Source organism: Chlorocebus sabaeus, chromosome 11, assembly GCF_047675955.1.
Source record: "Chlorocebus sabaeus isolate Y175 chromosome 11, mChlSab1.0.hap1, whole genome shotgun sequence".
NCBI classification, from domain to species: domain Eukaryota; kingdom Metazoa; phylum Chordata; class Mammalia; order Primates; family Cercopithecidae; genus Chlorocebus; species Chlorocebus sabaeus.
The window spans coordinates 22,151,628-22,175,549 of NC_132914.1; the positions used below are offsets into that span (position 1 = coordinate 22,151,628).

General features: G+C 38.7%; 1 protein-coding gene across 3 annotated transcripts in view; it reads right to left on the reverse strand.

The window, feature by feature from the left end:
• SLCO1A2 (solute carrier organic anion transporter family member 1A2) overlaps nt 1-23,721 on the reverse strand; it is a 65,116-nt gene extending 41,395 nt beyond the window's left edge. Inside the window, exons 1-4 of one of the 3 annotated variants that reach the window (XM_007967863.3) lie at nt 23,634-23,721; nt 23,395-23,516; nt 6,972-7,113; nt 2,746-2,878 (exon numbers count right to left, since the gene is read on the reverse strand). In XM_007967863.3, the coding sequence (XP_007966054.3) occupies nt 2,746-2,878; nt 6,972-7,113; nt 23,395-23,454 (335 nt within the window). In that variant the 5' untranslated portion in view covers nt 23,455-23,516; nt 23,634-23,721. Of the gene's footprint in view, nt 1-2,745; nt 2,879-6,971; nt 7,114-13,091; nt 13,392-23,394; nt 23,517-23,633 lie in introns of those variants that run through there. The other 2 variants (XM_007967865.3, XM_073020534.1) reach the window with 2 other exon arrangements.
• Between the last annotated feature and the right edge of the window lie 201 nt (nt 23,722-23,922).

Below are 23,922 nucleotides of genomic sequence, written 5' to 3' on the forward strand. Positions count from 1 at the left end.
GGACCAGCATGGCCAATGTGGTGAAATCCCGTCACTACAAAAAATACAAAAATTAGCCAGGTGTGGTGGTAGGCACCTGTAATCCCAGCTACTTGGGAGGCTGAGGCAGGAGAATCACTTGAACCCAGGAGGCAAAGGTTTCAGTGAGCTGAAATCATGCCACTGCATTCCAGCCTGAGCAACAGCATGAGGCGAAGAAGAAGAAGGAGAAGGAGGAGAAGGAGAAGGAGAAGGAGAGGGAGAAGGAGAAGGAGAGGAGGAGGAGGAGGAGGAGGAGGAGGAGAAGGAAGAAGGAGGCTGTTTCATCCACATTGCAAATCTGTTACTTAGTGTAGCCATGTTCATCAATTAACTTAGCTAGATCTTCTGGATAACTTGCTGTAGCTTCTCCATCAGCACTTGCTGCTTCACCTTGCACTTTTATGTTATGAAGACAGCTGAGATCTTTCCTTAAACCTCATGAACCCACCTCTGTTAGCTTAAAAATTTTCTTCTGCAGCTTCCTAATCTCTCTTAACTTTCTTAGAATAGAAGAGAGAGCCTTGCTCTTTTGGATTAAGGGAATATTGTGGCTGGCTTAATCTTCTGTTCAGACTATTCAAACTTTCTCCATCTCAGCAATAAGACTGTTTCACTTTCTAATCATGTGTGTCTTCCTTGAAATAGTACTTTTTCTTTGTTTTCACAGCTTGGTTAACTAGTTGGTGCAAGTGGCTTCACTTTGGGCCTCTCTTGGCTTTCAACTTGCCCTCCTCGCTGAGCTTAATCATTTCTAGCTTTTGATTTAAAGTGAGAGATGTGCAACTCTTCCTTTCACTTGAACACCTGGAGGCCACAATAGAGTTATTGTAATAATTGGCCTAATTTCAATATTTTTGTATCTAGGGGAATAAGCGGGCCCAAGGAGAGGGCAAAAAATGGGGCAATGGCTGGTCAGTGGAGCAGTCACAACACACGCAACATTTATTGATAACGTTCACCATCTCAAGACTGGCACAGTGGCTCACGCCTGTAATCCCAACATTTTGAGAGTCTGAGGCAGGCGGATTGCTTGAACCCGGGAGTTCAGGACCAGCCAGGGCAATATGGCAAAATCCTGTCTCTACCAAAAAAAAAAAGAAAATACAAAAATTAGCCAGGCATGGTGGCACGTGCCTGTAGTTTCAGCCACTCGAGAGGCTGAGGTGAGAGGATCACCTGAGCCTGTGGAGGTCGAAGCTACAGTGAGTGAGATCACATCACTACACCCCACCTTGGGTGACACCGTAGCTCTAAAAAAAAAATACATAAATAAATAAATCACCATCTTAAATGGGCATAAGTTAGTGGCACATCAAAACAATTACATTAGTAATATCAATGATCACTAGTCACAGATCACCATAACAGATACAATAATAATGAAAAAGTTTGAAATATTGCAAGAATTATCAAATGTGACCCAGACACCAAGTGAGCACATGCTATTGGAAAAATGATTCTAATCCTCAACATAGGGTTGCCATAAACCTTCAATTTGTGAAAAATGCAATATCTGCAAAGTGCAATAAAGTGAAATGCAATAAAGCAGAGTATGCCAGGATTCAAAACTAATAGAATAACATTTACTTAGAAATAAGGAGGCAAGGCTGGGCCAGGTGGCTCACGCCCATAATCTCTCATTTTGGGAGGCTGAGGTGGGCGGACTGCTTGAACCCAGGAATTCCAGACCAGCCTGGCCAATTTGGGGAAACCCCATCTTTACTAAAAATACAAAAATGAACTGAGTGTAGTGGCACACACCTATAATCCCAGCTACTCGGGAGGCTGAGGCAGGAGAATCACTTGAACCCGGGAGGCAGAGGTTGCAGTGAGCCGGGAGGTGGCACCACTGCACTCCAGCCTGGGCGACAGAGTGAGTGAGATTATCTCAACAAAAATAAAAACAGAGGCCGAGGAGGGCAGATCACGAGGTTAGGAGATCGAGACCTTCCTGGATAACACAGTGAAACCCCCATCTCTACTAAAAATACAAAAAATTAGCCAGGCATGGTGGCGCGTACGTGTAGTCCCAGCTACTCGGGAGGCTTGAGGCAGGAGAATTGCTTGAACCCTAGAGGCGGAGTTTGCAGTGACCCGAGAACGCGCCACTGCTCTCCAGCCTGGGTGACAGAGCGAGAGAGACTCTGTCTCAAAAAACTAAATAAATAATAAAAACAGAAAAACAGAAAAAAGGAAAAAAAGAAATTGGAAGCAAATAGAAGAAAGAGCTAAAAGTTGTAAGTGCTTGCCTCTGGAAAGCAGTAATAAGTGACAAGGGAGAACTTTTTGTCAATATAAGCCTTTTTGTATAGTTTCTATTTTTATGACTTTGTACATAGTTACTTTGGTAAAAATTAAAAGAAAAATCAACCTTCAGACTGGTCTGTCCCTTGGTGACCTGCAATTAAGCAGAACTTCATTATAATTAGAAGTATTTACATGGTCCTGAGAAGGGAATAATCCCAAGTTTTGGCCAGTCCTGAGAATCTTTTCACCAGACTCAACTCCACAAGAAAAGGTGTCAAATCCCTATTGTGTAAATTGACAAATTTAGTGAGGCAGCCAAAAGCACCAAATAGACAGATGGAACAGAATGTGCATCTTCCCCTTCCCATTACAGTGCTCTATGCTGTTGGAAAGCATTGCTCCTTGAGAGGATAGTGTGAGCTTCATTTCCCGCAAGTGAAATTTAACCACCCAAAATTATCAGACTGGAATACTTACTGGTTCATGAGGAAATGAGGTAGTGATTTTAAGAAACAGCCTAAGCCCATAACCACACATCCAATGCCAATCATTATAGGTCTATGCAGTTTGGTTCCAAAATAACTCACAAATATAATCAACAAAAGATTTCCTAGGAAAAATTGAGAATAATCATTTTTAAAAGTATGAACAAAGTCTTCATTAACCGCCTCACCCGATCATTTACATTCTAGCGTTTACTGCATAACAACTATCTTAAATACTGGGATTTGTGCTAGGGTTGTATTAAATAATAAACGAATATAACACAATCCCTGCCCCGAAGAAAGGTTCTGTTTTGCAATGAAGGCAGATACAGAAACAGATATCTCTGAAACACCAACATTTATAGAGGGGAGAAGAAGAGAAGCCAGTGAAAGGGACTAAAGAATGGTTATGGGAAATTTGAAAGGCTCTATTTGTGACTATCTAGACTTGGGAAATGAGGTGCAAAAGAAGGTGTCAGCCTGCATGTGACCTCTGGCCTCTCTCTCAGTGCCTACTCCATAGAACGTTATCATGTTTTGCTATGCCCAGAAAGAGAAGCAAAAGTCAAATTTAGATAACTGAGTGTTTTGTAACTCATTATTTTAAAATACCTTCATTTTGGTCAACATGACCAACACAAGGATCTTTTTTTTTTTTTTTCTACTTCTTTCCCTAGATCAGACAATGTAGTTAAGTAAAAATTAGTAGACCCCCCCCTTCTACTGGGTCTTCAGTGATTCTGGATTTGAGGAATAAAAATGGCAATGAAAAATGTATCCCTGTGTCTTAGGATAAAGAAACTAATGGGGGAAGGCCCATCTGATGGACAGATCCTTGAAGAGTGTGGAGTAAAGATTTGAAAAAAACAAATATATGAGTAAGTTTTTTGCCAACCATGCATTTTTTAATTCAGTAAATAATATTTACCTTGCTCCCACTATATATAAAGAATGCCTCTGCAATGACTCAAGATTATAAAAATTTCAAAAATTTTTTTCCTCAAGGAGTTAATAATCTTCTAAGTGGTGTATATTTTGAAAACTTTTCCTTCCATCTATATTTTTCTCTAGTCTGCCCTGTATGTAGAAGATACGTCCATTTGTACATCATTTTATATGGAGCGCGCCCCACCTCAATAACTGTATCAGCCACATTGACCTCTCTAGGTTTCTAAAATCTATCACCAAAGCCATAGGTATTGAAGGGAGTGTCTCCAGAGGCCACTGTTTGAAATTTGTATCTATTTTTTGAAAGGAGAAGAAAGGAAGAACATTCCTTCTTCATGTAAGAGTGAGTTCGTGTTTTAAACTGCCTTGCTCTGTCAGGAAATAATTGCAACAAGAAAGCAGGGGAAAAGGTAAGTAATTTTTTTCAAAGGTATGGAGAATGCTGCCTGTAAAACTGACTGGGGAAATGTAAGCTAAGTGATATGTTTATTGGCATTTATAAATTTCACACTATTTCTAATCTTCATCATTGTCCTCAAGCTATCTATCACCACCCACTAGTAGTAGAAATTGTTAATATTTTCTACGTTATCAAGAAATATGGGGCAATCGAACATGAAGGCATTTGAGTTTTCCACCTGAAGGCCTTACCACCTTCCTTCAGTTTGAGAGGTTGTGGTGCCCATCTTACCATCTGACACTAAACACATCACCAGGGCACTGCCATTTTCTTCAGCCACTTACTCTAGTAATTAAAATCTCTCATATATATTTTAAGCCTCTCTCTCAACTAGACTTTAGCCTACACATATTCTCCAGTTTCTCTCCAAACTTCCCAGAACATTCATCCATATTCATAGATTCCACTTTTCCCCCTCCCTAATCCCCTAACATCGCTCTACCTTCACTGCTCCCTAGCTTCTAAATTTGCTAGTGCCCTGGCAAAGACCATCAGTTATCTCCATATTATACAACCCAGGGAATCGTTCTTCATTCTTATCTAACTGGATACTTCTAATGCTTTTCACACTGCTAATGCTTTATTTTTTTCAAATTTCTACTCCTTTGTCTTTCATAATACTATTTTCTCCTGGTTTCCCCTCTTGTTTCTCTGACCATTCCTTCTCTTAATATTGTCATAGACTCCTTTTCTTCTACCTGTGCCTTAAATGTTGTGCAGCTCAGGATCTATTCTTTGTCCATTGTAATTATCACCCTATATCCTCTCCCTGAATAACTTCATAAATTCTCTCTCTAGTTTTAGCAAACGCCTACTTACTTACTAATCAATAGCTCCAGCCCAGATGGTTCCCCAGTGCTTCAGACTCATGTAACTGCAATGTGAACATTGTCACCAACGGTCAGCAATAGAAGCTACAGATATGTTCAGATGACAATATGGCCATTGCAAACAATTTAAAATATTGACCCAATAATTACTTTAAAATTAGTGACTTTTTAATTTAATGGGTTGATTAAAATATAAATATTACTATATAAAAATTTGTTTTAATATTTTGATAATTCTACTTCAATATAACTAGCTTCCTTTGCACCCATGTAGTTCTTTGTTGTGCAATTAAAATAATTATTCCAGGATCATACGGTGTTACAATGCTAAAAGAGTCCTTGGCACAGAAAGGTTAATAACCCCTTCCAACTCTCAGTGACACTCCCTCATCTAGAGGATTAAAAGGTAAATGCCACAGCAGGCACACAAAGCTCTCATTAACCCATTTCTCACCCCTGCCCATTTCTCCAGGCTCACATCCTAATCCTTTCCAATTTTATCTTGGCTAGTCAATGTTATCAAGCTGAATGTTGCTCCTCACATAGTGTATTACGCTGCGTCATTCTTAGGCTTCTTCTACTGGAATTTTCTTCACATTTGCTTAACCTCGTTTCTTCTCCTAGAAAACTTTTAGTCATCCTCTGAGAGTCTGTCTTCCCTAAATGAGTCTATGTTTCTTCTGTTCCTGTAAGACCTTGTATATATTTACGCTACCAAACTTACTTCATTCAATTAATGTTATCATTATCTGCATTTCTACCTTCCGTTAGATTATGAACTGAGTCAATTTGTGGGCTATACATGGAGTTAGTTCTAACTCACTGGGATCAGCACACAGGAGATACAGGGTAAGATCTAAGGGAGCTGAACACTAGTAGATAAGATCAAGAATCACATTTCAGTTTTGCTTCTCCTCAATCCTGATTTTTTAAATATGTTTATATTAAAGGCAATTATCACCTTGAAGAAAGTGGAAGCTATTATAAAACTAGAAAAGGGCGACACTCATATTTCTATAACTTTTTTCGTGGAAGAAATCCTTCTTTCCCTCATTCTCCCTCTCTGTGGTCACATATTCCCAGTCATCCACAAAAATCAGAATCTACGAGTAGACTTTATTCTTCCCTAGAGGCTGCCTCTGAAATAAATTCAGAGAGATATAAAAGCAATCTTTTCTTCTCTCTGTACTTGGAAAAAAAAAAACTGTTAACCTCCCAGACCAAATAGCAGAAAAATATTTGCATTTTCATTTGTAAGGCAATTTCCTTGGTCTCCAACAATATCTTCTACATCTTCTAGGTCTTCCACCTTTGTTTTTGTTGTTGTTGTTGTTTGTTTGTTTTGTTTTTGTCTGTCACCCAGACTGGGGTTCTATGGCAATCTCGGTTCACTGCAAGCTCTGCCTCCCAGGTTCACACCATTCTCCTGCCTCAGCCTCCCGAGCAGCTGGGACCACAGGTGCCCGCCACCATGTCCGGCTAATTTTTTGGTGTTTTTAGCAGAGACGGGGCTTCATCATGTTAGCCAGGATGGTCTTGATCTCCTGACCTCATGATTGCCCATCTCGGCCTCCCAAAGTGCTGGGATTACAGGCATGAGTCACCGTGCCTGGCGGTCTTCTACCTTTGTATCTTCTAAATACAAAGATGGAGCCCTTAGTTTCCTTTAGGGTTATCAAATGATAGATTTAAATATAAATACTGTAAATACTCTGCTACTCGTGCTACATAACTAAGAAACTATTAGAATAAAAAGAACAATGGTGGGATATGTGGCAATATTTAGGTGTTAATACTAGGTAATATTTAAATGAATTATTTCCAAGCATGTTCTGAGCTTAGCTAATCAATCAGTTTTAGAAAACATCCAACTCAGTCAGATTAAATGACCTAAAACAGCAAATAAGGAGAATAAAATTCAGACATGCTCCATAGATAAGACAAAATACAAAAAGAAGAAATGCAAAAATAATTCATTACCAATCTCAAAGCTTCCATTAATAAATCCAACTAGAGATGTTGGGATGTTGAATTGTCTCTCTATTTGTGTGAGCATGGAATTCATATAAGATCCAGATAGGGTTTTGGATACAAATGCACATGTTATTGCCAACAGAAACATCTAGGAAAAAAATATAAGATAACATAGAAAAATTTATTTTTAAATTGTATACTTGCCGTCTGTTGACAAAATGCCTTCCACCATAAGACTGATTGTCTCCAACTTAAGTAACCTTTGAATCTGCAAGAAACTGTAAAATGTAGTCTGTTCCCCTTGTCTGTCATACTGTGATTTATCTCTGAAAACTCAAAGTGAGACTAATTTTGTAGGCAGTTGCAGCCTCAATATTGTATAAGCATACTGGTACATGCATAGAAACAGTCATTCTAAGTAATACATAGCTGATGATTTAACCAGGTCTTCAGAACTACAATGATATCTAAAGTACAAAAGAACCCATATATATACTGTAATGAAAAGAAAGAATACAGAATTATACAAAGACATTATTTTGGTAGCAAATACACTTAAGTTCTCTCTGCAAAACAGTAGGGCCCCAAAAAAATGAGGGCCCCAGGGTCTCTCATCCTGGGAGACCATTTGACCTACTATCTAGCTAGATTACCTTGGCTTACCCCACTCTTTCCTATTCTTGCTTGCAATTCTTGGTCAGAAACATTCTGCATTCTCAGCAAGGAAGGAAATATCCAGAACAACCTGAGTTATGTCCTCATTCTTCCCATAGTAGGATGTTCTGCAACTCTTGAGCTCAGCAATCCCAGTTGTGTCTAAGGCATGTAAGCCCAAGACACAGTGTTTTCAGGGTTTCTCAGCTGCAGTGTAAATGGAGGACCACACAAAAATGAGACTCCATTTATTTTGGGAAGCTTTCCTGAACCTTGGAGAATCAGCTCACATGGACCCTTGGCTTCTGTTCATTCTTATTGCCTGCCTAATATGTATACTATAAATTTCCATATGTTTTATCAATCATACTTCCTATGAATTGGTATAGTTCCAGGAAACAGTGAGGTTGATGCAATCCATAACAACATCAGGGATGAGTTCACAGATAGAACCACTGTAATCACCAGGAGCTACTATGGTTTTACTAAAAATATGAATAGTTAATATTCTGATAGGTTTATTAAATTTAAGACAGGTTTTAAGACAGGAGCACTGTCTACTGGTAATATTATAGTTAGGTAGATTAATTACTACTTCAAAATGAACAAATTATAGATTTATGTCAACTTGAATGGTGGTCTTCAGTCACATGCCATAGGGATTTTTGCTTGGTCCTATTAAAGATATTTTCTGATGACATTTGCATCCTGGGAGACCATTTGACCTACTGTCTAGCTAGCATGCTCAAATTCTTAATATTCTCACACCTTCCACCTTCCACCTTCCACACCTCCAGTCTTAAGCCAATCACACAACTTATTTTCTATCTCACATATTCTTTTCAAGTTAACTCACAACCTTTTCTGTTTCTCAGTGTCCAACCCAGTCACATGCTCTTTCTTCATGACCAGTAAATGATATCAGCAACTTCACCTGCAAACTTACCTCTGTCCCTACCTTCTCTAATTTGCCTATGTCTTTAGAAAGATTGGTGTCCCTTTCCTGTACAATAAAATCCCTCCAATCTTGCTGTTGAATCCATTCTTCCCATTTCTGAGATTCTAATTCATCCATATTGCTCTTTTTTCTCACTTTTTATTTACTTATTTTTTAGTTTTTTGAGACAGTCTTACTCTGTCACCCTGGTTGGAGTGCAGTGGCATAATCTTGGCTGACTGCAACCTCCACCTCCCGGGTTCAAGCAATTTTCCCACCTCCCAAGTAGCTGGGGCTACAAGTGTGTGCCACCATGACCAGCTAGCTTTTGTTTTTTTAGTAGAGACAGGGTTTCACCATGTTGGCCAGGCTGATCTTGAACTCCTGACCTGAGGTGATCCACCCACCTCGGCCTCCCAAAGTACTGAAATTACAGGCAGGAGCCACTGCACCCAGCCTTTTCTCTCTATTTTCAACCTCACACTCTATTGCTTGATTGCTTCTTTCCCCACTAGCTTATTAAGATAGCCAAGATAATTCTTGTCTTTTGAGGAAGAAAAAAAAAAAGTTCACTCAGCCTTGATGGATACCACAAAGCTGTTTAGAAGAATAGTCTAGACTCATTGTCTGTACCATTTAACCTTCCATCCGCCCTATAGTCTGCTATAGCCTGGTATTTCTTGAAATTACCTCCATAAAAGGTCATAAACAACTTCCTTATTCCCATATATCCCAAATCCACAAACTATGTCTGATTATCAGCTTACTTCAAGACTCTCAGTCATTTGATACTGTTGATCTCTCTTTTCTTCCTGAAATTCCCTTCCCCATGCATACCTGTATCTCTGACTAACTGCTAGATTCTTTCTACTCAGTCTTCTCTTATTTGGTCAACACTTTCAGGCCTCTGTCTTGTATTCCCTACCCTTTTGCTATGCGTGATCTCTTTAGGATGTCTCATGCCCATCCATGCCTTTAACAACCACATATATGATGAAACCTCTCATATGTATGAACAGTTTAGCTCAGACAATTGAAATCCTATTTAGTCTCCTCTAGCCTTGTGTACCTCCAACCTCTCTTTCACATGCCACCTCCAATAATTTGGATCCTAATTTTTTTTTTGTTAAATGAATTAATAAAATACATAGTTAGCATGTGATTCTACTTCTTAAAACTTTTCAGTAATTCCCATAAACAAAAATCTCTGATTTTTAAGATAGTAAACAAAGTCTCATCTATATTTCAGTATCATCTCCTGTTGCTTGTCCTTAGACACAATGTTCCACTTCTGGCTGTGTTAATTAACCATGCCGTTTTATAGTTCAGTGCTTTTATATAATATTCCTCCAGTTATAATGCCTTTTTTCCCTTTGTTCATCTTGTAAATATGTAATTCATTTTCAAGAATCAGGTATTTTATTACTTCTATTGTGAAGCCTCTTTTGCCTCTGTGCTCCCCAGTTAAGCCCTAACCATTCATTCACTATTTATCTTCCCACCCTACTGTGTGCCTAACTCCATTACAACCTCTATTACAGTGCACTTCATTTATATAAGTTCCTCTTTATTTATATGTCTATAAGTTCCTCTCTCATTATTCTGTGAACAAGTCAGAGATAGGAGCCGTATATTATTTACCCTTGTGACTCTGGTGCTTATTAAGTGCCTGACAAATAGCAGGCACCCAATACAAGTTTACTGAATTAATGACAGAGTAAGTATCAAAAACATCTTGAAGAAATCAGAGCTGAGAGTAAAATGAAATTGAATAAGATTAAATATAGTGTTTTCATCCATCTGGGCTGCTACAACAAAATACCCTAAGCTGAGTGGGTTATAAACAACAGAAATTTAATTATCATAGTTCCAAAGACTGGAAAGTCCAAGAGCAAGGCACTAGCAAATTTGGATTGGCTGATGCCTGTGAACTCAAAAGTATCTGAGACAGTTTTCAATCAATTTAGAAAGTTTATTGGCCGGGCGCGGTGGCTCAAGCCTGTAATCCCAGCACTTTGGGAGGCCGAGACGGGCGGATCACGAGGTCAGGAGATCGAGACCATCCTGGCTAACACGGTGAAACCCCGTCTCTACTAAAAATACAAAAAAACTAGCCGGGCGAGGTGGCGGGCGCCTGTAGTCCCAGCTACTCCGGAGGCTGAGGCAGGAGAATGGCGTAAACCCGGGAGGCGGAGCTTGCAGTGAGCTGAGATCCGGCCACTGCAGTCCAGCCCGGGCTACAGAGCAAGACTCCGTCTCAAAAAAAAAAAAAAAAAAAAAAAAAGAAAGTTTATTTTGCCAAGGTTAAGGATGTGGCCATAACACAGCCTCAGGAGGTCCTGACAACATGTGCCCAAGATGGTCAGGGTATGGCCTGCTTTTATACATTTTAGGGAGACATAATATATCAGTCAGTACATGTAATATTTACATCAGTTCAATCTGGAAGGACAGGACAACTTGAAGCAGAGGGTTCCAGGTCACAGGTATTTTTAAAGTTTTAAAATGTGCTGATTGGCAATTGGTTGGAAGAGTTATTATCAATAGAAAGTAATATCTGGGTTATATTAAGGACTTTTGGGGACCAAGGTTCTATCATGCAGATAAAGCCTCTAGGTAGCAGGCTTCAGAAACAATAGATGTAAATGTTTCTTGTCAGACTTAAAGTCTGTGTCAATGTTAGTTCTGGCTGGTTTTTGCTGAACTCCAAAAGGGAGGAGTGTACAATGAAACGTGTCTGACCCACCCCCCTTCCCATCATGGCCTAAATTTGCTTTTCAGATTAATTTTGGAATGCCTTTGGCTGACAGGAAGGGTCCATTCAGATGGTTAGGGTTCTCAGAATTTTATTTTTGCTTTATATTCTCCCTCTTCCAGCTAAGATTTGCCAGAGGCAACAACACTATCTACCAAATTTTTATTTCGGCTCATACCATGGTCGGGGTGGCATGGCTGCCTGCTTGAGATCCATCCTGTCCCTCGGTGGGACCCCCTATGGCCAAGGGACTTAGAGTCAAAAGACTTATAGCAAATTAAATGTTCTAAGCCAGATAGGAATGGACATGGGTGAGCATTTATTACCCCTTAAATTTTTTCAGTAAAAAGCCAACAAACAAAAAGCCAAAGGCCAGGTTACAAAACTGACTTATCTTTAACTTCTATGCATCGAGCTACTATAATCTTGGTTTTAGTTATGGACTTACAGCAATTAACTACACAAAACATAAGCATTGTTCTGAAAGAAATTTTTTTAATATATACTGGCCAGGCACCGTGGCTCACATCTATATTCCCAGGATTTTGAGAGCAGCCTGGACAACACTGCAAAACCCTGTCTCTAAAAAAATACAAAAAGACAAAAAGCTAGCCAGGTATGGTGGTGCATGCCTGTAGTGCCAGCTACCTGGGAGGCTGAGGCGTGAGGATCACCTGAGTCCAGAAGGTCAAGGCTGCAGTAAGCCATGATGGCGCCACTACACTCCAGCTTGGGTGACAGAGTGAGACTCTGAGTGAGTCTCAAAAAAGAAATAAATACATGAAAATAAAATGTAAAAACACATATCTATCTGCACAACTCATAACTGGGAGTCTTACATCCAGAAGGCTTTGTCACAAGGTATCTTTATCCTCTCAATAGTTATTTTCTTTTAATTCTACAAAAAGCATGACATTCTTTATGATTGGGCTGGATGAAAAGATGCCACATAATAGCTCAGTAGGCAAAAAACTTTGTTTTACCAGTTGTTTAGGCATCTGTGTATCCATCGTTGATTTGGATGATCTGAACTAATTCACTTCCTCAAACCTAGCCCTTACAATCTCTCACACCCACCTCTTCCACAGCAGTCCTTAGGCCTAGATGGAGGGTGCTTGTATAGTCTTAACAGAAGGGCATTTACAGTGAAAAACAGATCGGGCTCAGTGGGATGCCAAACGAGAGAGATTTGCATCTCTAGTCTTGAGAATACCATGATTCCAATTTCCTTGGAAGTAAATCAAGGAGAGATAAATAACATTAATATTTTGACAATCAAAAGAATATGTGTGTGTCAGAATGGAAAACAGAAGCTATTTCATTATGGATTCAACTAAAAATATGAAGAAAAACTATAATCTGTATTCTTTAGAGGATTATTATAGCCAAGAAATCATTCATGAATCAATCTGCATTCAAAAACAAAGGTCGGGGCTGAAATCTAGTAACAAGTGATAAACTTCTCCTTTGAAAAAAATGTTCTCTCTCTCTAGCCCTCCTTTTCTATTAAAGACAAATTATAGTAAGACTGATTTGTGTGTAAAAATAAGTTTTAGGCTTATTATACTTGGCCTGACTATTTGCATAAAGTGCAGCAAGAAATTGACTGACCATATAGGCTCTTTTTAAGTTGGCTTTGCTGGAAATTTACCTGAAAATATGTTATTCTAGTCAAAGGCTTGGTAAAATAATCAGTGTCTCCAATTGTCCTGTTTTAAAACAAAAGACTCTTACTAAACTTATGCAAATAACTATATTGTGATAAAACCAGAATACTCACGGTTTCCAAATTTTGGAGAACTTGGAGAGAAAGGTAAATTTGTTCATAAAAACATACTTCACCCAATTGCTCTAAAGAATAAATAATTTAAAAGAAAAAGATTCCCTTGACTCTTTAACCAGAGCATCAGCCTTCCAAACAACATGTCCTTTGTTCACCTTGAATTGCCATTCACATGCTAAGCAGTTCTTGTCATATGAGAGCTGTTTATCAGGCACTGTAGAATCTAGCAGCTCCTCACAGTTAGAGTCAGCCCTAGGGGAAAAAGAATACTCTCTGCTCATAAGTATCTCCTCTTTGCATCCTCAGGTAGCAAGATCCTATGTAAACAATTTTTAAGTTATTATGGAACTCTTTGGGGCACCATTATTTCCATTAGCAAAGGAGTAGCTTCAGTTAACATTCCATAACAAGGCCATAAATGTCCCTCAACGGGAAATTCTCTAGTACAGTATTTGTCTTTGGGAAGTGCTCCCAGTCTTTTACCATAAGCCCTAATAAATGCTCCACACGGGGATATGAAGTGGAGAATTGTTCCCCTCTAGCCCTTCAGCTTCTACCATACATTCTGCAGGCTCAGGCAACCTTACTAGTTTCCATTTAGTGAGTCCAATTAACATTCTTCAAAGGGAACATTTACATGACTTCAGTTTCATAGTACTTGATAGGAGAAACATCCCTCAATCAGATACAATACCAATTTTCACAAGACATTTAGGTAAAGGAGTTAAAATTACCTGACACACAGGCTGTACAGACATCTCAAATTTCATAATCCTATCAACCTGTACATTTCTATGTTCTAGTTCAAGGAACTTTTCTTTTCTACCCCCAGACTATTTTACTTTTTCTGGTGAAAAGTGATTTGAGTTCCCAGCAGGATATTGAGCCAAGGGACTTGGGCTGTTTTTTTAATCTTCATCTTAATTTACCTCAGCATTACCCCAGGTAATGTCAGCTCTTTCATTATAACCTTTGCCTTTTGCTGTTTCTTCAATTTCCCCGATCTGGGGCAAATGCAGAAAACAGGTATGTGGCCTTTTAATGTTGGGGGACCAGTAGGGGTTCCCTTTGGTCCATCCAACCTTTGATAGTGTTGTACGACCCTTGTTTCAACCCCATCGATTTTCATTTTATTTATTTCATTTTTTATGAAACATCCAAATATTTTCATCACCCTCTGGGGTGAGTCCTCTGACTCCCTTTTGCCTTTCTCATTATTCTTTGTTAATTACCCCAATGTTTTATTAAGCATCTGTAAGACCCATGAGGACAGCAAATTTGATCAGGCTGTGATTCTGTGGTATTAATGTCACCTGGAGTGCCCTTGTAGCACTTAAGCTTTAAATTTACCATGTGATATGGTTTGGCTGTGTCCCCACCAAAATCTCATCTTGAATAGTAGCTCCCATAATCCCCACATGTTGTGAGAGGGACCCAGTGGGAAGTAATTGGATCACGGGGGTGGGTTTTCCCATGCTGTTCTGTGATAGTGAATAAGTCTCACAAGATCTGATGGTTTTATAAAGGGCAGTTCCCTGGCACATGCTCTCCTGCCACCATGTAAGACATGCCTTTGCTTCTCCTTCATCTCCCACCATGATGGTGAGGCTTCCCCAGGCATATGGAACTGTGAGTTCATTAAACCTCTTTTTCTTTATAAATTACCCAGTTTCAGGTATTTCTTCACAGCAGTATGAAATGGACTAATGCAGTAAATTGGTATAGAGAGTGGAGTGCTGCTGTAAATATACCCAAAAATGTGGAAGTGACTATGGAACTGGGTAATAGGCAGAGGTTGGAAGAGTATGGAGGGCTCAGAAGAAAATAGGAAAATGTAGGAAAGTCTGGAACTTCCTAGAGGCTTGAAGGGCTCAGAAGACAGGAAGATGTGGGAAAGTTTGAAACTTCCTAGAGACTTGTTGAATGGCTTTGACCAAAATGCTGATAATGATATGAACAATAAAGTGCAGGCTGAAGTGGTTGCAGATGGAGATGAGGAACTTATTGGGAACTGGAGCAAAGGTGATTCTTGCTATGCTTTAGTAAAAAGACTGGCAGCATTTTGCCCCTGCACTAGAGATCAGTGGAACTTTGAACTTAAGAGACATAATTTAAGGTATCTGGTGAAAGAAATTTCAAAATAAAGCTTTCAAGAAGTGACTTGGGTGCTCTTAAAATCATTCAGTTTTATTAATTCACAAAGATATGGTTTGAAGTTGGAACTTATGTTTAAAAGGGAAGCAAAGCATAAAAGGAAAATTTGAAGATTGATGATGTGATAAAAAAGGAAAAACCCATTTTCTGAGAAGAAATTCAAGCTGGCTGCAGAAACTTGCATAAGTAATGAGAAGCCAAATGTTAATCACCTAGACAGTGGGGAAAATGTCTCGAGGACATGTGGTAGGTCTTCACGGTAGCCCCTCCCATCACAGGCCCAGAGGCCTAGGAGGATAAAAAATGGTTTTCTTGTGCAGTCTTTGGACTTGGTGCTCTGGGTCCCAGGCATAGGACCCAGAAGGAGCCAATGTACACTCAGTCCATTGCTTCAGAGGGTGCAAGTCTCAAGCTTTGGTTTCCTGCAGGTGCATAAAAGTAAAGAATTGAGGTTTGGGAACCTCTGCCTAGATTTCAGAGGATGTATGGAAACACCTGGATGTCCAGGCAGAGGTGTGCTGCAGGGGTAGGACCCTCATGGAGAACCTCTGCTAGGACAGAATGGAAGGGAAATGTAGGGTTGAAGTCCCCACACAGAGTCTCCACTGGAGAACTGCCTGGTGGAGCTATGAGAAGAGGGCCATCATCCTCCAGATCCCAGAATGACAGATCCATCAACAGCTTGAACTGCGCACTTGGAAAAGCCACAGAACACTCAACACCAGCCTGTGAAAGCAGCCAGGAGAGGGGCACTGTACCCTGCAAAGTTCCAGGGATGGATCTTCCCAAGACCAAGGGAATCCACCTCTTGCATCAGTGTGACCTGGATGTGAGACATGCAGTCAAAGGAAATCATTTTGGAGTTTTAAGGTTTGACTGCCCACTGATTTCAAACTTGCATGGGGCGTCTATCTTCTTCTTTTTGGCCAATTTCTCACATTTGGAATGGGTGTATTTACTCAATGCCTGTGCCCCCATTGTATCTGGGAAGTAACTAACTTCCTTTTGATTCTACTGGCTCCTAAGCTAGGATGTTTGTGTTAATACTGAAATGAGTTAGGACTTTGGGGGACTGTTGGAAAGGCATGATTGGTTTTGAAATGTGAGGACATGAGATTTGGCAGTGGCCATGGGCAGAATTATATGGTTGGGCTGTGTCCTCACCAACATTTCATCTTTAATTGTAGCTCCCATAATCCCCATGTGTCAGGGGAGGAAACTGGTGGGAGGTAATTGAAACATGGAGGTGAGTTTTTCTGTGCTTTTCTCATGGTAGTGAATAAGTCTCACAAGATCTAATAGTTTTATAAAAGGCAGTTCCCCTGCACATGCTCTCTTGCCTGCCACCATGTAAGATATGCCTTTGCTCCTCCTTTGCCTTCCGTCATGATTGTGAGGCCTCCCCGGCCATGTGGAACTGTGAGTCCATTAAACCCCTTTTTCTTTATAAATTACCCAGTCTCAGGTATATCTTCCTTTGAAATAGATACAAAACAGTTTGAAAGATGGGGAAATCTATGGGAAAGAGAAGAGAAATGGGGACAGGACTCAGTCTTTTTTTTTTAATACCAGAGGACTCTGGCCTGAACCAGAAATGCAGTCACAAATGAGAATAACTTAAATTATCTGATAATTACAGTATTTACAACAGAAGGGGAGGGAGTCACCTAGTGCCCCTCTTCCAGGCTGGACAGACATCAATCCTACTGCTAGGCTGAATAGATGCCTACTCACTCTAGGTAGTTATGGATTCTCCTGGCATGAGCAGGTAGAGGTAGTGGGATTGCCTGTTTTATGCAGTGTCCTAACCTTGGCCCACCACCCTGCACTACAATGCCATGAGGTCTCTGGAGCTCTTTCTGACCTGGGGGTCCTCCCTCTTTCTGTGCTGAATTACCATTGGCCCTTGGAGTGTTCTATACAGTGCAACTGCACTTAGGGCAGGAGGGACTTCCCCCACCCAGTTTCCCCTGAACTAGTCCCAAGACCAAAAAAGAATTACTTCAGAGGCCAGTGCCACTCCAGGACAGTGAGAAAAGGGGAGGAGAGAGGTCACAGGACACTGACCTGGATACTAGTCATATTCAATGGGAGAATATCCCAGTTATACACTTTCACATGGCTTGCATATGAAGCATATCAACTGCATCATCTGGGGTGCTCCACTTGGCATTTTATAGGGATGGTTGGGAAGTCCCATATCCAGGGTAAACAGACCTTACAGTAGCAATTATCCAGTCAATTAGGCAGGTTGCTCTCTTAGGAATAACCTCCTACACGTTTGGATCACATATACTCATCAGCAATTTAATCGTGATTTGTGAATCCTGCATCAACCCAAACAAGCTCTTTCATTTTGTAGCCTTTAAAATAAAGGATTCTTTCCTTAAAGTAGTTAAGGTTTCTCAAGAACCTGATTATATCAATCTACAAAATGGAACAATTACTTTGCATTATACCCTCTGGTTTTAATAGTTACTTGGTTTTGCCCTTCCCACACATTGACTATCTTCTTGGTAACCACAGGTCTCAGAGGTGACTTTTGTTGCCCTGGTTTAATTTTTCTTTCTGTGGATATCTTGGAGGCTGGTGGCCTGAGCTGGGACAGACACACATCTGGGCCTGGTCCAGCCTTAAGGATCAACCCAGCATTCTTATACATTCATTTAGCTATTACAGATAACAATAACCAAGAGATTGAATATTTTTGCTTTTTTTTCTTATTAGTTTGCATCTCCTTATGCATTTAGAGAGCCAAATACCCAGGATCTTAATCCATCCCTAATTCTAATGAATTTTACCTTTTGTAATTGAATGTAGCTCAGCTGCAGCTCCCTACCATAGGTAACCACATAGCCAGACTGGAGTCAAGGTTTTTCATCATTCATCTTTTAATTTCTCTCTTTGTTCATTTAGTTTTATCTATATAATGTTTTTATCTTTAATTAAAATAACTCTTAGTCTCTAAATTAGAAAAAAAATTCTTTAGCAAAAGCTACATCATTGTATTTTTATAAATTTTACCAAAAACACCATTTACTGTCCTACTATTTTAACTCATAGTAACCCAGATTCCCAGTGAAAAAAATAGGGATTATTTAATTTAACATAACATGACTTTAAGATTTTAAATTACTGGAGGTAATTTTTAGGTTAAATTTACCAAATTAGTCTTACCCAAAACTACTAAGGTCATATGAATTAAAAGGCATCTTGGGTAGCTTCCTTCAGTCTGAAAAGCACTTACTTTTCTTTCAGCCAAGTGATTAGAGGTCTTTCATAAATACTGTTAGTGAAATATCACTAATACATGACACATATAAATATATAGCTATAACAGACATACAGACAAAAGCAGATCCAAAATATTTTTCATTTGCCTGTTTTCAAAAATTCTGTTTCTTAGTTTCAACTATTAACTTAAAAAGTTAGGCCAGAACACCATGGCTTGTGCCTATAATCCTAGCCTTTTGGGAGGCTAAGGCAGACAGATCATTTGAGTCTAGGTGTTCAAGACCAGCCTGGGCAACATGCGAAACTCCATCTCTATAAAAAAAATACCAAAAAATAAATAAATAAATAGGCTTGGCTTTGTGGTGCACACCTGTAGTTCCAGCTACTCAGAAGGCTGAGGGGAGGATTTCTTGAGACTGGGAGGTTGAGGGTACAATGAACTGAGACGGTGCCACTGCACTCCAGCCTGGGGGACAGAGTGAGGCCCTGCCTCAGAAAAAAACAAAAACAAAAATAAGAAGTTACAGGAGTCAAAAAAAGTTGAAGGAGAGAGTTACCATTCCAGGCCTTCTCAAAAGAGGAAAAACTGAAGCAGCAGGGCACAGGTTCTGAGATATCAATCTAAATAATTTTAAAAAGAAACAGATTACAGAATTCAAAAATTTTAAAGTTCCTGCATTATGATTTACTCAACATTTTTAATAAATAATGTTCTAACCAATTATTTAGTGTTGTATGAATGTATTTTTAATATCAAAGTTCAATTTTCAGAAAAACTATTTATTATAATTTATTTTAATTGTAGCCAACTAAATCACATAACATTTTAATAAATTCTTGTTTTACAACTTACACAGACCATTCACAACATTCTTGGACTTCCTAGTTTGACATAATATTTCTCTTTCTTAACAACGAGTCATTTTATTTTAGGACAAAAATTCATCATGCAAGATTCTTTCTCATATAAAATTACTTTTCTTTTAAGCTTTCTTACCAAAAATACTTCTTTATATCTATAACTTTCTTTGCATCTCTTATTTCCTGGTCCTTTTTACCTCATTTTATATATAATCCTTAAATAACCTCTGAATTAGACAAAAATTATTTACCTTTGAATAAGAACACTTTAGACCTTAAGAAGAATCTGCCCATGACTCTTGAAACTCCACAAAGAAACAAAGGGTGAGTGATGCCTTTGTTCTGAGTGCTTTAAGGTGTTCAAGTCATTTGATGCCTTCTCTAGATTTTTTTTGGTACCAGACAGTGAAGGGGGAAGGAGAAATAGAGTGGAAGAAAAGAAAATGATAGAACAACTGTCTTTTTAAGACAGAAAACTGCAACAGAAACCAAGTACATAATTTGTTTGTTTTCGTTTTTTCAGCTATGAGGAATTTTAGCAACTTCAGAGGCCTGGCTGCTCATACTTTGTAATTCTCATTTGAATTTGACCAAGTTGGGTAGAGTTGGTCAAATCTGATGGGAGAAACACCAGGACAACAAAAAACCCCAACAATACAATTACTGAGCACTCTAATGATAAGGAGAAATTAAGACTAGCTGGCTGTCAATTCTAATTTTTAGTAATTAAGGAGACTCTCTGAGACAAAAAAAAAAAAAAAATACAAGTCTGCTACTTATCTAGGAATGAGATCCTGGCTCAAGACTGCTGTTTACTATCTTAGAAGCAGAAAATAAAATTTAAAAAAAGCTCAAACTTGCCTTCCCTGTTGGAAATTAGCTGAAACGCCAGAAAGGAGTTGCCCATTCTCCATTGTCATGGGAGCAGGAAACTTGTCTTCTTTGTTGGACACAAGTAAAACTCAAAAAGAGGAGTTGTAGAGAGAAATAAACTTTAGATCTTGACCAAATTTAGGGAGATTTGGGATTCTCTGGAGTGGGTGGGGGTTCCCAGGCCTCAGCAAATTGTCCTATCAGTTTGAGCCATAAGGTTAGCTCAGGCTGGTACCAAGTACCCATAGGAGATTTATCAAAGGTCAGGGGCACCTCCACTCAGAATCCTCTCATGGTTGCTAATTTGTGAACCCAAAAGTATCTGAGACAGGTCTCAATCAATTTATAAAGTTTATTTTGCCAAAGTTAAGGCATGCCTACAGTACAGCCTCAGAGAGGTCCTAAAAACATGTGTCCAAGGTGGAGTACAGCTTGCTCTTATACATTTTAGGAAGACATAGTACATCAATCAATACACATAAGATTTACATTGGTTCAATTGTGAAGGGCAAGATAACTCAAAGCAGGAACTTGCAGGTCACAGTTTGATTTTAAAATATTCTGACTGGCAATTGGTTGGAAGAGTTATTATCAATAATAAAAAATAATTTATTGTTTATAATAAGGGCTTGTGGAGACCAAGGTTTTATCATGCAGATAAAGCCTGTAGGTAAGCAGGCTTCATAGAGAATAGATATAAATGTTTCTTATCAGACTTAAGGTCTGTGTTGATGTTAATGCTGGTTGGTTATTCCTGAATTCCAAAAGAGAGGAGGGTATAACGAGGCATGTCCAACACCTCTTTCCCATTACAGCCTAAACTTGTTTTTTAGGTTAACTCTTGAATGCTCTTGACCAAGAGGAGGTCCATTCAGTGCTGGCCGGAGTGGGGGGGGTGGGTTGAATTTTATTTTTGGCTTACAGGCCCCACATATTGATTCATAAACTGCCATCTTTCTCACTGTGTCTTTACATGGCAGAAAATGCAATGAATCTCTCTTAGTCCTCTATTATAAAGCCACTGAACCCATTCATGAAGGCTTTACCCTTGTGACTTAATCATCTCTCAAAGGTCCCACTTCCTACTACCATCACCTTAGAAGTTAGGATTTCTTTTTTTTTTTTTTTTTTTTTGAGACGGAGTCTCGCTCTGTCACCCAGGCTAGAGTGCGGTGGCCGGATCTCTGCTCACTGCAAGCTCCGCCTCCCAGGTTTACGCCATTCTCCTGCCTCTGCCTCCCGAGTAGCTGGGACTACAGGCGCCCGCCATCTCGCCCGGCTAGTTTTTTGTATTGTTTTAGTAGAGACGGGGTTTCACCGTGTTAGCCAGGATGGTCTCGATCTCCTGACCTCGTGATCCGCCCGTCTCGGCCTCCCAAAGTGCTGGGATTACAGGCTTGAGCCACCGCGCCCAGCCAGAAGTTAGGATTTCAACATGGGAATTTGTATGGGACACATTCAGACCACACAATACACCTAAGCCAAAATTTATCGATTATTTTTGGGAAACCTAAATAGAAATTTATGTGAAAAGAACCTGGAAATTTGAATAACAATCGTAATATGAATCAAAACTGTGATTGACTACAGCATAGTATGGCCATATCACTAGCTTTTTTTTATATTGAATACCATTTCTGTCTTCCCACTATAAACCTTCTCAGAGCATATTCTTGAGAGTAAACTATTTTCACATAGTTTTATAAATCAGATTTTATATTTAAAAGCAAGTCCTACTAAATCAAGTACAAATCAAATTTGGAAAAATAATTTATTCTACTTAACATGTTAAGAAAGGAAATTAGATGGATCATGACCCCATTGCTTTTTCCCTAAAACACATGGGTTGCCTACTTGTTTGGTTTTATTCACAGAGTGAAAGAAATCAGTGGCTATTCTGACCCACATCTAGTGCTAAATAATCTCTATATTTATAAAGCTACTACTAACTTTTAGCAATAATGCCCTTTCAACTTATTTCGACAACAAAGTTTAAAGCAAAGTTGTTGAAAATAGTCCTTTCGTGCTTCCTAATGAATTTGCTTAATGAGTATATTTCTAAGTTCAGAGAAACAGAGAAACTTAACTTGCTATTAAGCAATTGCCTCTCACTTTTACCTGATAAACTTGTGCTTACAGCATTTTGTCATAACATCCACATCAATTTCTAACCTTGCTAAACTCCAGAGCAATCAAAAATTAAAGACCTCTTGTTTATAAATAACACTTGACTTTTCTCCACAAATGCTGTTAGTGTTATTAGCTAATATTTATTGAAAGTTTACGATATTCCAGTCATTGTTTCAAACATAAAAGAATCCTGTAAAGTAGGAATGTTGTTATTACCCTTTTCAGATGAGAAAACTGAAGTACAAAGAGTTTTTCATAATTAACATAACATTTCAGGCAAGTCTATTTTTTTTTAGATTTATATCATAATTCTTCAATTTTGTATACATGTTTAAATTTCCCCAACACATATATAAATAGAAAACAAACTTCTGATAGGGAGGAAATGAGTGACAGTGTTTTAGTTTTGAAACCACTTGCAGGCACTAGCTATAGGATCAAGAAAAATGTCCAGATCCCTTGGTTTATAATAAATTCAAATTTTGTTTGAATATAAAATGACATTGAAGCTAGGAAACAGAATTTTCTCTGAAATAGATAAAAAACATCAGAACAGCTGACAAAATGGCCATTTTTCTTATAGGAAATTATTGTTATGTTGCCGAAGCTTAAAGAAAACATTTGTTTTGCTGGATAATTGCATACAAATCTTTGCATACAATTCAACAAAGCATTTCTGTGCAATGAGCCATTTTCCAAGAGTGACTCCCACACTTCTCTGGGTTAAAAATCCTGCAAGAGTGAGTATGGCCTTTGATCCACAAAAATAAATCCTGCCACAGTATGTGTGCCTGGAAATTTTTAGGATCCTGTCTTCCATTTAAGTCCCTCAAAGCCATTTAGGACTAATTTGCCTGAATCAATAATCCTGTTTAGACACACTCTCAGTTATAAAACCAACTTCTTTAAAGCAAGAAATCATCAATAGATCAGGCAGTATGGCATTAATATTAGATCACGTCATGCAGATAGGAGCAGTTTTACCAGGACTGTCATATTTTAAAAACTAGTGTACATGCACATATATCCACATACAAAAATTCCATACCTTCAACTTGGAAATACATCTTATTCTATGGGTTTCAATTCTTTTCTCAGTTTCTCCCATGTTGCTCTTCAGGGTGTTCCAAGCTATGTATGATTTAAATCTTGGTCAGTCTTACTTCTACCCTTTTAAGCAAACAAAAAAATATGTTAAATTAACTACAAAATTGTAAAGCATCACTCTTTTGAAGTAAGTTCTGAAAATGAACAACATAATTGAAATCCATTGTATTACAAAAATACCTGGAATACTTTTAATACAGATTAGAAAATCATGGTGTTAGAGAAGATTTAGTTGATTTTCTATTTCAAAAGGTACATCAAATAACTTCAGTTACTCTTCAGTGAGATTAAAGACATTAGAATTGTTTGTTATCATCTTGCAAAATAATGGTCACATGGTTAAAAGAAAGCTTTTCACTTCTTTAGCCAAAACAAATAGTACCAAAGGACTTACATGAAAATAGCTGCTTTTAATAACACACATACTTTGAGTTGTGTTTTTGCTAAAACCTGCCTCAGTAACCCTACC